The 12,992-nt window shown below is 42.5% G+C and overlaps 1 protein-coding gene across 2 annotated transcripts in view; it reads left to right on the top strand.

The window, feature by feature from the left end:
• LOC138813952 (transmembrane and coiled-coil domain-containing protein 3) overlaps nt 1–12,992 on the top strand; it is a 41,899-nt gene that overhangs the window by 7,771 nt on the left and 21,136 nt on the right. For both annotated transcript variants that reach the window (XM_070002568.1, XM_070002567.1), the window contains exons 3-6: nt 1,620–1,799; nt 2,764–2,955; nt 4,585–4,713; nt 8,486–8,578. In XM_070002568.1, the coding sequence (XP_069858669.1) occupies nt 1,620–1,799; nt 2,764–2,955; nt 4,585–4,713; nt 8,486–8,578 (594 nt within the window). The remainder of the gene's footprint in view (nt 1–1,619; nt 1,800–2,763; nt 2,956–4,584; nt 4,714–8,485; nt 8,579–12,992) is intronic.

Here is a 12,992-nt window from a genome sequence, read left to right as displayed (position 1 = left end):
TTTCCTGTGACGGTAGTATGGCCATGACTAGGCTTCTGGAGAGGCTCTATTGTGGAAATCCTGGTTCTCAACTTTCACTAATGGATAGATGTGTACACATTCACCATGTGCTATATAACGGCACGTCAGCCCCTGTGGGCAGCACAGGCAGATGTGGGTCTGTTAGGCTGTCTTACCCAAGAGTTCCCAACCATCTCAGTCTGTGGAAAAAGCACTGATGTTCTCATGTGACACAGCTGCCTGATGACCTGTTTCTCAGAACTTACTGCTGGCCATCCCTAAGTAAGGCATGACTATGTAACATTTAAATTCAGAACTTTGACCAAGTGTACTTCTTTGTTTTATTTTGGCAGTACTAGAATTAGTACTCAGAGCCTTGTGCTTGGGATGCAGGCACTCTACTACTTTAGCCACACTCTCAACCCAATCATGTGTGCTCTTTATGAGATGTAACTCTTACTGTATCAGATATGGTATTGTATTTTTTTTTAAGCTAGGCACCATGCCCAGCCTTTAAGTATATAAATGTTATTCATTGTCATACCAAGACTGATGGTACTGCTTAAAAGGTAAAGAGAATATAGATGTTTTAAACTTTATGAAAATATACTGGTTCTGGTAGAAATATCATATGAGCCTTTAAATCAAGGTTTTTTTTGTGTGTGTGTGTGCTGGTCCTGGGGTTTGAACTCAAGGCCCGGGCACTGTCCCTGAGTTCAAGGCTAGCATTTTACCACTTTAGCCACGGCTACACTTCTGGCTTTTTTGGTGGTTAATTGGAGATAAGAGTCTCACAGGGGCTGGGTCTGTCTGTGGCTTAGTGGTAGAGTACTTGCCTAACATGCATGAAGCCCTGGTTGATTCTTTAGTACCACATAAACAGAAAAAGCCAGAAGTGGCACTGTGGCTCAAGTGGTAGAGTGCTAGCCTTGAGCACAGAGAAGCTCAGGGACAGTGCCCAGGTGCTGAGTTTAAGCCCCAGAACTGGCAAAAGAATTTCAAAGACTCTTCTGCCTCCTGGGTTGGCTTTAAATCTTGATCTTCAGGGTCAGAGGAGGGCACAGAATGAGAGGAAAACGGTGAAGAAGTGCAGCAGTGGAGCACACTGGCTGCACAGGCCATCCAGGAAAGTGAGCTATGGTATCTGCAGGTGGGGGACTATGATATCTGAGGGAACAAATGATACTATGCAATAGAAAATGTACCAGTTACCTTATGTATGTAAAGGTAATGCCGCTGTGTATCACCTTTAAAACAACAATGAAGTAACTTAGGGAAAAAAAGTCTTGATCTTTAGATCTGTGCATCCTCAGTAGCTAGGATTACAGGCATGAGCCACCAGCTGACAAGTTTGGATATGAGTAAATATATTTAGAGTAAAATGTTGTGAATGTAAGTATGGCAGTGTGTGTGTGCACATGCACAGTGGCATACCCTGCACATTTCACTAAGCTCACCATGCCTGAGTTGGTTATAGTTAGTAGTTGCCATTTATGGACAGGGTTATTGACATAGAGTTATCGTGTCTAGTTTGGCAGCTATCCTCTATGGGTACAAGGAAGTAATATCCTATTTTATTCCTGAATAAATACCACTCTTCATTTCTTACAAATGATTAGGAAGAGTCAGAATATGTGGAACTTCTTGCTGCAGAAAAACATCAAGTGGAAGCACTCAAAAACATGCAGCATCAAAACAAGAGCCTCTCCATGCTGGATGAGATCCTGGAAGATGTGAGGAAGGCAGCTGATCGTTTAGAGGAAGAAATAGAAGAGCATGCTTTCGATGACAATAAATCTGTAAGCAATACTCTAGAGCCACTCTCTCCACCGCTGAACTGTTTTGATGAGACTGAGCCTTGGAAGGTGTTTGAATGTGTGTCTTACTAAAATACTTCTGTGTCATACGGGAAGTAATTTGACTTGATCAAATTTCCTCTTTTTTCCTTTTGTCTTTTGATAATTATAATCTGTCCTTTGTTAGGGCTTGTCTCCATTTCCTAGTTTTGCGATACATGAGGTTAGGACTCTGGTATCAAGCAAGTTTGAATGGCCAGGTTTAAGCTGATTACTGGAGATTCTGTAAAACTCTGTAGAAGATGGTCTTATATGGAAAGCAAGATTGAGGCTTCTTACTTACCATATGTTGAGATCCTAAGGGAAAATTTATACTGATGCCAAAAACTGCATTTTGGCAAGGACCCATAAATAATTAAATAGAAATAAATCAGAATAAGAATAGAAAAAAGCCAGGTGCCATTAGCTCACATTTGTAATCTTAGCTACTCAGGAGGCTGAGATCTGAGGATATTAATTCAAAGCCAGTCCAGGCAAACAAATCCAAAAGATACTTATCTCCAATTAATCAGCAAATGCTGGAAGTGGAGGTGTGGTTTAAGTGGAAGAGCACTAGCCTTGAGTGAAAAAGCAAAAGTGCACGTCCCTAAACATTTAAGCCATAATACCAGTATGTGTGTGTGCATACATGCGTGTGTGTGCACATGTGCGTGAATATACGCATGCACACACACCAATAGAGAAAAAAAGTAGAGTATTAGAGGTAAAGTAATTGTTTTCTGAGATATAAACTTTTGAAAAAATATGCCCTAAATCAGGTAAAGTAGATATGAAAAAAAATGCCCTAATTTGTGCTTATGGGCACTATTGGTATTTTGTCACTCTTTTTAGCCTTTACTCTGAACACTGAATTTGAAAGTGTTTATTTGATTTTTTTTTTTTGCATAATGGTTGGTTATTCTTACAGGTCAAAGGGGTCAATTTTGAGGCAGTTCTCAGGGTGGAAGAGGAGGAGGCTAACTCCAAGAAGAATATCACACAGCGAGAAGTGGAGGAAGGTCTGGGTCTCAGCATGCTGATTGACTCCCAGAACAACCAGTACATCCTGACCAAGCCTAGAGACTCCACCATCCCACGTGCAGACCACCACTTCATTAAGGTGAATCGGGTTGTCAGTGAGCATCCATCTGCCCTTTTGGGGGTGGTCAGTGAGGATTGTCCTTCCTGTGGGTGGCTAGTGAGGGTCTACCTGCCCTTCCTGTGGGTGGTCAGTGAGTGTCCACCTGCCCTTCTTGTGGGTGGTCAGTGAGTGTCCACTTGCCCTAACTGTGGGTGGTTAGTGAGTGTCTGCCTGTCCTTCCTGTGGGTGGTCATTGAGGATTGACCCTACTGTGTGTGTGTTCACTAAGGACCAACCTTCCTTCCTGTGGCAGTCAGCTTTCTTTCCTTAAACCTCATGCTGGTGTTCTGTTTGTCAGAGAGTGTGCTAAAACATACCACATCTGTGCTTTGAAATAGCCTGTCTTGATATTTTATTTTCTAAAATAAAGGGACATTTTAGTATTTAAAATAAAGTTTAGTTATGTTTTTGAAGTCTTGAAAGACTTTCTGAAATTGGGAATTATTAGTGGGACTATAGTTCCAGTTATCTAAAGCTGTTTACAGAGGAAGCTGAGGTTTGAGGATATCTTGAATGCAAGAGTTGGAGAACAGCCAGGACAACATAATAAGACCTCATCTCAATAAACAAAAAAAATGAAAATCATTTTATAAGGCAGAGGAGTTGTAGCTGAGAGGTCCTACTTGGTTTCATTCACACATGGGGTACAAGGTACCTGAATCTGCCAGTGCTGAGTACCTGGTCTGCCAGACATAGGTAATGCAAATCCATTTCTTCCCAGAAAACTGGTCTAGTTCAAAGTGACCACTCTTCTGGGAGTGAAATGGGAGTTCTACTATAGTCCCTAGGAAGCCTGGGAGAGTCCAATAAATCGTCAGGTTTCCAGCAAAACTCCTTTAACTGGAACTTTGCATAGGAACAGAAATAAAACAGAAAACCTAGGTTCTAAGATGAGGAGTACCCAAGAGCTCCTCCAAGTATGGAGCCTTACAGTAGCCCAAGTCCATGGTCAGCCCACAGGTAGCCCCTGTGGTTATGATCACAACAGCCTGCAGGCCACCTCTGCAGACTGACAGCATTCACATTCCCCCCGTGGAGTTCTCTGGAGAGTTAGTCTTTCCCCCCCTTGTAATGAGTAAGTAATTTGGGGAAAACTTTGAGACTGTCTATATTCATATCCTATTCCTAATCCAACAGTGGTTTCAGCACTATTGTTGGTTGTGTGTGTGTATGTCTGTGTGTGTATGTATACTGAATAGCATGATTACATTTGTTCAACCTTCCTCCCTCCTTCTCTGTGTTATTGTTGATTTCTGCTGCATTAGTTATAAGCAATGGGGAAACTGATGGCAATGGCACATCATAGTTAGATTCAGGCTCTGATAGCACTATAGCTAGAAAACTCAATGGAATTCAAGTACTGCTTAGTTATGTAGAATGCCAATAGAGGGCCTAAGTGAACAGGCAGATTTTGCTATAATTGTTAGGCCATTAGGAACTAACTTTATAAACTTTTAGAATGCATCTTAATGTTTTCAACTTCTTTGTGTGACATAGAAGTATCCTTAGGTTTGTCATCTGTACCCCATGCCTGTGAGATGAAATTAGGGACTTGGTCCCATCTTGGTCTCTTGGTTAATCAACCATTTCTTGTTTATTCTGCATTAGGATATTGTTACTATAGGAATGTTGTCCTTACCTTGTGGCTGGCTGTGTACAACGATTGGCTTGCCTACAATGTTTGGGTATATCATTTGTGGTGTGCTTCTGGGGCCTTCAGGACTAAACAGTATTAAGGTAAGAACAATGTTGAACATTTTACTGTCTGGCAGTGTGCTCAAAGACTTAACAGTTCTGAGCTGGCTGGGCACCTGTCACGCCTGTAATCCTAGCTACTCAGGAGACTGATAACTGAGGATCCCGGTTCAAAGCTAGCCTGGGCAGGAATAAACCACTCAGAAAACCAGAACTGGCGCTGTGGCTCAAGTGGGAGAGTGTTAGCCTTGAGCTAAAGAGCTCAGGGACAGTTCCCAGGCCCAGAGGTCAACCCCCACGACCAACAAAAACAAAACAAAACAGTTCTGAGCTTGAGTAACGTTAAGATACGAGTGCATATCTTATAGACCATGTAGAGAAGATGCCTTTGAAGAACCTTTAAGCTACAGGAACATTTCATGACTTGATGTGAGACATCCTGCCTAGAGAAAACAGCCCAGTTTATCTCTTTAAGCTGAGTTCATTTTAGATGCTATTTCTGGTGAAAGGATGGACAGCATTATACAGATCACTCTTCAGACACTGAAAGCAACTAAAAATGCTGGGTTCAGTGTGTTTATAAGCAGTTTCTCATGTATGGGGAAAGCTGCTTGAAGGCTTTGTCTTGCAAGGAAGCCTAAGGCTGTTCTTGCCAAGGCCATTTACAGAGCAGATTGATTATGACACACAGGCAAACACACTTATGACAGGAAAGTCTCCTGAGCTTTATAGGACTTCTGAATGTTTCACCTACAGACAGGTGATGCTGTGAGCCTAGCACAGGAGTTGCTGTTTGGAAGGTGAAGGATAAGCCATTGGGTCATCCTAACTTTACTAAAACTCCCCAGGTGAGTGTTAGAAATGGTTTGGAATGTTGGTGTGTAATGGGAATAAGGACATCAGCTCAAAAGGAACTTGGCAAGTCAAGGTTTTCTTCTGCAAAAGTGTGTGCCATTAGCCAAAAATTTAGTGCACAAGCATGGAGAATAGGCAGGCTGCTCCCATTTTATCCTTAACCCAGCAGGCCACTCCCCCCCCCCCCCCCCGCCCTCCCCACACACACTTTGGCTGAGTTCAAGTTCACAATCTACAGAAAGATGTACTTAATTAACAGGATGTAACTAAAATTTAAGAAGCTTCTTAGTTAAGACATCCTTAAAGGAATGTGCAACAGGAAAAAGATAGAACCAAGCCACCTGGCCAAAACAGGAACTTTTCAGAAAAACAATTCTCACAAGATTAACAGAAAGAAGAAGCAAACTACTTTGGTGGAAAAGATAACTTTTCTTACATATAGAAGCAAACAACAGACAGGAACACTTTAGGGAGGTTTTCCTTGAACTTTTGCTCTTAGAAAATGCTAATCAGCAGACCTGCGAACCAACCAGTGGACCTTCAATCAGGTCAAAAGAACTTGAGTGATTTCCCTACACTGAAACTTAGCAGAGTCAATCAAAAGAAGTATTCACACAAGACTGATTTTAACAGAAAATAATCTTTGGCCAGGTAGAAAGCCATCCCACATCCTGCTTGAAGCTGTAAGACTTGGGCCTTCAGGGAGACAATCAAGAACTTGAAGTTGAGAGTCCCAAGCCCTGTGACTGTGTCCAACATGACTTAGAACAGTATAGAAAGCCACAAGTGAAGAGCAAGCAGTTAGGACAAAATACCTGGTCTTCATGCACCACTGGATATGTTGAATATTCTGTATATCTGAATATACATCCCCTGTACTACGTCTTTGTCAATAAAGAACCAAGAGCATCCTTGCCAAAAATGAGGAGTGTTTAAGGTAAGGAATATAATTATACTAAAATACCAATTTTTTTGCCTCATAAAGGCTTTTATTCACCTCGTTGAGAAATATAGACTTAGGCATGCTACTTTGGAGCCAAAAGCCACTACCTGAAAAGGAAAAGGAAGAGAACTAAAAGAAAAATGGAAGTAGTGGTAAGAAAGCACAAAAGCAAGGTGATGTCAAGAAAGGAAGAGTAGAAATCTGCACAATAGTAAGTTAACTCCTCTGTTAAGAGACTGGGACATGGGCACTGGTGGTTCACACCTGTAATCCTAGTTATTCAAGCAGCAAAGATCTGAGGATCACAGTTCAAAGCCAGCCCAGGCAGGAAAGTCTGTGAGACTTATTTTCAATTAACTTATCCTGCAAAAAACAAAAAGCAACACATAAATGGAGCTGTGGCTTAAAGTGGTAGTGTGTTAGCCTTGAGCACAAAAACTCGGGATAGTACCTAGGCTCTGAGTTCAAGCCCGACAACAGCAACAACAAAAAAAAGAGACTGGGACTTACAGATGGTGAAAGCACTATCCCAGAAAACCACACAGATACCAAGTCACATATGACGTTTATTGTCAGCAAGCTGACAGGCTAGCTTTCTCGGGATAGAGAGTAGAGCCTGTCTATATGCAGTGGTTGTGGTTAGATAGTGCCAGGAAAGCTGAAGGCAGGACAGGGAGACCAAAAGCAGGAAATCTTGCAGCTAGACACTAGAAATAGTGTGTGGCCAGGGCAAAATCTTCTGACTTGCAGCAACAGCAGCATTTTGATGATGCAGCTGGGGGCTAGAGATAGTGCAGTTCAGGTGGGGGTGGGCGATTGTGGCCAGCCTGGCCTGGTTACCTGATTTTGGAGAAAGGGCAGAGGACCTAGGATGGAGGCTATCAAGCCAAAATAGGGATGAATATACTAACAGATGGTACCCCCAAAGAGCACAGATAATGAGATGCCACAAAAATAAATATTGAAAGTGAAAGATGCAAATGAAACAGGAATTCTGACAAGCCAGCTGGCTTATAGTGGGATCAAGAAGCCTGTGAACTTAGTAACCCTTGTGCCACATTAGTATTTAAAAAAAACTGAACAGGGGCTGAGAAGGTAGTTCAGTGGTAGAGTGCTTGCCTTGTATGCATGAGGCCCTGGGTTGGATTCCTCAGCACCACATAAGCAGAAAAAAAAAAAAGCCAGAAGTGATGCTGTGGCTCAAGTGGCAGAGTGCTAGCCTTAAGCTGAAGAGCCTTGACATCACCTTGCTTTTGTGCTTTCTTAACACTACTTCCATTTTTCTTTTAGTTCTCTTCCTTTTCCTTTTTCAGGTAGTGGCTTTTGGCTCTAAAGTAGCATGCCCAAGTCTATATTTCTCAATGAGGTGAATAAAAGCCTTTATGAGGCAAAAAATTGGCATTTTAGTATAATTATATATTCCTTACCTTAACCTGGGACAGTGCCTAGGCCCAGAGTTCAGGCCCCATGACTGACCAAAACAAAACAAAACAACAACAAAAAAAAACTGAACAATTAGTAGCCCTAATGAACTTCAAATATTATGTGCTACTTGTTTATCTATAACAATATTAACAATAGATAACTAATCCAAACAAATACAGAGTTCTGTACATAAAGCCCTGTGTGATATGGTGGTCAACTGTGGTGCTCATGAGAGAATTCTGCGTACTAGAATTCTAGACACGCTCACACCCAGAATGTAAGGCACTCTCATGAACTGGTCAAGGTTAAGCTTGGGTTTGATGCCTCTTTGTCCCCTGAAAGGCTGAAGAAAATTTCTAATGAAGACAGAAGTGACCATGTGTTTGAAAATTGGTACCCTCCCCCCCCCCAGCTACTTTTTAAGAAATAAAATGACAGTAAATAGTCCTCTGGCTAATTAAGGAGAAAAAGAGTCAAGGTCAAAATAATCTGAGATACAGGAGAAACTCAAAACTAGTTTCTAGCACATGATGGTTTATTTGAGTATATGTCAGATGGGATTATAGGGGTTTACATTTTCTTGTTTTTCAGTCTATTGTACAGGTGGAGACATTGGGAGAATTTGGAGTCTTCTTTACTCTTTTTCTTGTTGGTCTAGAGTTTTCCCCTGAAAAGCTGAGGAAGGTGAGTATCGAATCCCTCTTGTAGCTTAACATTAGAAGCTTGATTTATTTGCTTCTAATATTTGTTGGCAACATAGCTATCAGATGCTTTACAAATAAAATGGTATATTTCAGTTTGATAGTACTAGGTTTGAAAAACTTACAATTAATAGATTTAATTAACTTTCAGATGACTAATGCCAGATGTCATCCTTAATTAACTTTCAGATGACTAATTCCAGATGACATCCTTAAAGAAGGACTAAACATGTTTGAGAAGTACCTTAGACACTGAATATTCATTGTGTTACCCTGGAAAAAGGAGGGGGGATAAAATGAGCACTGTTTGTTGTCTCTAAAGAGAAAGAGCACTGTTCTTCCTGTGAATTCCTTGGCAAACTTGGTTCTGTGGATGGGAAGGAATCTCTAGGGTGTTGTGTGTCACTGACTTGGCCTGTATCTGCCTGCACAGGTGCCATCTTGGCCTGTGTTTGTAGAGTAGGAGGCCTCCATTTGCTAGTACAGGGTGTCAGGTGCCTAACATATACAGTAGGATTTGGGGGACATTAGTTTTTCTGGCTTCAATTTTAATAATTTTCTTTTTTGCTACTAAAGTATTCAAAATTAGACAGTGAAATGGTGCTATATAACCCAATAGCTTTAAACTCTAAAAAGCACTATAACTTATTGGTGTTGATGTCATTCAAAGATGCCTCTGGTGCTTTTTGCACGTGTTATTTCAAAGGAAGGGTTGTTGTGTTGGGGAAGTTTTGTTTGGCTGGTTGGAATGATGCTATATCTGAGGAATGGAGAGACTACTGGACTGGGATCTGTGCTTCCATTCAACCTGCTTGCTAGTGTCTGATTTTGTGGCTGGGTCGCATTTCTATTCTTGTCCGCACTGGGTTCTCAGACCTCTGATGGAAGGTCTTGCTCCTCATTCTGGAGCCCTGCTGCTGCCACCTGGTGGCAACCCTAGATCTCAGCATGCATTCTGGTTCTTAAGTACCAAAAATAGGCATCTTGTTATTTTCAGAAGACTAGTTTTTACTTAATAAACTATGCTATTAAGAGACTTTTAGCATGGCACTGGTGGCTCATGCCTGTCATCCTAGCCACTTGGGAGGCTGCGATTGAGTCTGGTAGAGGGAAACAAGTAGAACCTAGATTCGACTCTGCCCTTGGTCCCACATCATTGGTCTGCAGGATATTCAGAAGATAGTTCTCATCTCTGGTGGTTAGAAAGCTCTGTGACTCCTTATTCTCCTGAATCAGCCAGGCAGGCTGGATGGTCATGTATTGAATGAGGTGGTGTAGTACCAGGGTGTAGACCCCCCTCCCCCCCTCCCCTAAAGACCACCAGGGAGCTGTCCCCGATGTAAATGCATGAGAGTCGTTTATTACAGCTCAAGTGGCCATGTAACTCCAGCCGGACTCACAAATCTTTCCTGATGCAGCAGGTCCAAAATGTGAGCCCCGACCCCTTGTCCAGCAAGGAACGTGAAGCAGAGGGAGGGGTCATTACAACATTGGTTGTGTGGGGTTCTGTGATTGGTTGGCGATTTGCAGGTGAATCCTGCACTAAATTGCAGGGGGGCGGGGTTAACCAGTCAGGGCATTCTGACCTCTTGGACTGTGCTGTTACTGTTAACATTGTCTGGCCTCATGGACTGTGCTGATACTGTTACCTTGTCTTGGAGCAGGCTCTCCTCCAGTAAACAGATGACAGATGTTTTCCTTATAGTTTTGTTACTGCTGAACTTGTTTTTGGTCTCTCAGTGGGAGGCCAGGCAGATGCTCACTTTGCTGCAATTGAAAATCCCAACAACCAGTTTTGGAAGAACTTCACCAACTACTTGATTCCTAAAGAGTGTGAGGGAGACCAGAATGGGTGAGGGAGCTCCCAGGCTGCTCAGCTGTAAGGGACTCTACAGTCTCCTGTATCCATAACCTCATTGCTCAACATTGTATAGTGCATGGTGCCTCCAATTTCATGTTTGAAAGATGTTCTAGAATGAGGAAATTGGTACTCATGAAACTGGCATTGATTGGAAGTATGTGATGGGAAGAAGAGAAAGGAACAGGTACTACAAATAGATTGAGTTGGGCTGGGAAGGTGGCTCAGTGGTAGAGCGCTTGCCTTGCATGCTCAAGGCCCTGGGTTCGATTTCTCAGCACCACATAAGCAAAAAGAAAAAAGCCGGAAGTGGCACTGTGGCTCAAGTGGTAGAGCGCTAGCTTTGAGCTGAAGAGCTGAGGGACAGCGCCCAGGCCCAGAGTTCAGGCCCCACGACCGGACCAAAAAAAAAAAAAATAGATTGAGTTCCCAGTGTATTAATATATAATACCCAAGTTTATGTAAATATAATTTCTTTTTCTTTTTTTGGTCATGGGGCTTGAACTCAGGGACTGGGTGCTATCCCTGAGCCACCAGCACCCATCTTAACCTGGGCTTTGACTAACTTTAGAAGTCTTCCAAGTTAATTGAAGAAATGGGATAATAGAAATTACATTTATAGAGCCCGGTACCCGTGGCTCACACCTGTAATTCTGGCTACTCAGGAGGCTGAGATTTGGGGATCACAATTCAGAGCCAGCCCGGGCAGGAAAGTCTGTAGGACTCTTATCTCTAATTAACCACCAGAAAACTGGAAGTTGCACTGTGGCTCAAAGTAGTAGATCACTAGCCTTAAGCAAGAGGAGCTCAGGGACAGCCCCTGAGTTCAAACCCCATGAGTGACAACAAAACAACCCCCTCCCCCCCAAAAAAAAACCCAGGTTAAGCTAAGGAAGGATGGCTCATGCTTATCACCCTAGCTACTCAGGAGTCTGAGATCTGAGGATCCCTGTTTGAAGCCAGCTTAGGCTTCAAACTCTTTTTTGTCCATTTAGCCAGCAAAAAGCTGAAAGTGGAATGCAGTGTGCTGATGGCTCACGCCTGTAATCTTAGATACTCAGGAGGCTGAGGTCTGAGGATCTCTGTTCAAAGCCAGCCTAGGCAAGAAAGTCTATGTCACTCTTACCAAAAAGCCAAAAGTGGAACTGTGGCTCAAGTTGTAGAGTACTAACTTTGAGTGAAAAAGCTCAGGTATAGCACATAGGCCTTGAGTTCAAGCCCCAGGATTGACACATATACACACACACACACAAAAGCTATAAGTGGGGCTGGGAAGGTGGCTCAGTGGTAGAGTGCTTGCTTTGCATGAATGAGGCCCTGGGTTCGATTCCTCAGCACCACATAAGCAGAAAAAGCTGGAAGTGGCGCTGTGGCTCAAGTGGTAGAGCACTAGCCTTGAGCTGAAGAGCTGAAGGACAGTGCCCAGGCCCAGAACTCAGGCCCCACGACCAGAAAAAAAAAAAAAAAAGCTATAAGTGGAGGTGAGGATCCACTGTTGAGTGGTAGAGTGCCAACCTTGAGAGAAAAACCAGGTGAGAGTGTGAGGCCTTGGCTTCAAGCCCCTTCCATGGTCACCTTCATGTTACGCACAGTGCTGAGTACATATTGAGCACCTAAATAGGAAGAGGTGATCCCTACCTCTTGAGATTTATTCTGAGGATTAGGTTTTACACACACACACACACACACACGCACACACACACAACACACACACACACACACACACACACGAGTCACAGGTCATCCATATGCCAATTATATATAAAAAAATTTTTGGAAAAAAATATCTAAGCTGGGTATGGTGGCAATGCCTATTATCTAAGCTATGTGGAGAGCATAAATAGGGGATTTCAGTCCCAGGCTGGCCTTCGTCAGAACTATGAGGCCTAATCAGGAAAATAACTAAAAGCAAAAATAAATGGGGTGTAGTTAAAGTGCCTGCTTTTAGGAAGCGTAAGGGGCTACATTCAGATGCTAGTACCAAGATATACGTGTGTGTGTGTGTGTGTGTGTGTGTGTGTGTGTGTGTGTGTGTGTGTGTGTGTGTGAGAGAGAGAGAGAGAGAGAGAGAGAGAGAGAATATGTGTATATGTTCTGTACTGTGGCTTGAACTCAGGATCTTTTGCTCTTGCTCAGTTTGTTTTGGCACTCTGCCACTTAAGCCATGTCTCCATGTCTGGCTTTTTGCTAGTTATTGGAGATAAGGGTTTCTTGGGCTGGCTTCTAACACTGATCCTCAGATCTCAGTCTCCTGAGTAGCTAGGCTTATAGATGAGTCATTGGCACCTGGTTTAATTAATATATAATGTCTTTACTAAAAATGTATATACATTTTTCTTGTCATTATTTCTGGAATAATATATCATAAAACTACTTGTGTAGAATATTACAAATCATCTAGAGATGACATAAGATTTACAAGAGTGTGTGCAGAGAGTATGCATAGTTCCTATGCCAATACTACACATTTTAAAGTAGGGCTTGAGCATTAGAGGGTTTTAGTATCTGGTAGGGACTTGTAACCATTCCTTTAGGAGAG

The sequence above is a fragment of the Dipodomys merriami genome, unplaced genomic scaffold (genome assembly GCF_024711535.1).
Source record: "Dipodomys merriami isolate MVZ:Mamm:240054 unplaced genomic scaffold, mDipMer1.0.p SCAF_6, whole genome shotgun sequence".
NCBI lineage: Eukaryota > Metazoa > Chordata > Mammalia > Rodentia > Heteromyidae > Dipodomys > Dipodomys merriami.
This window is presented reverse-complemented; position numbering and strand designations above follow the sequence as displayed.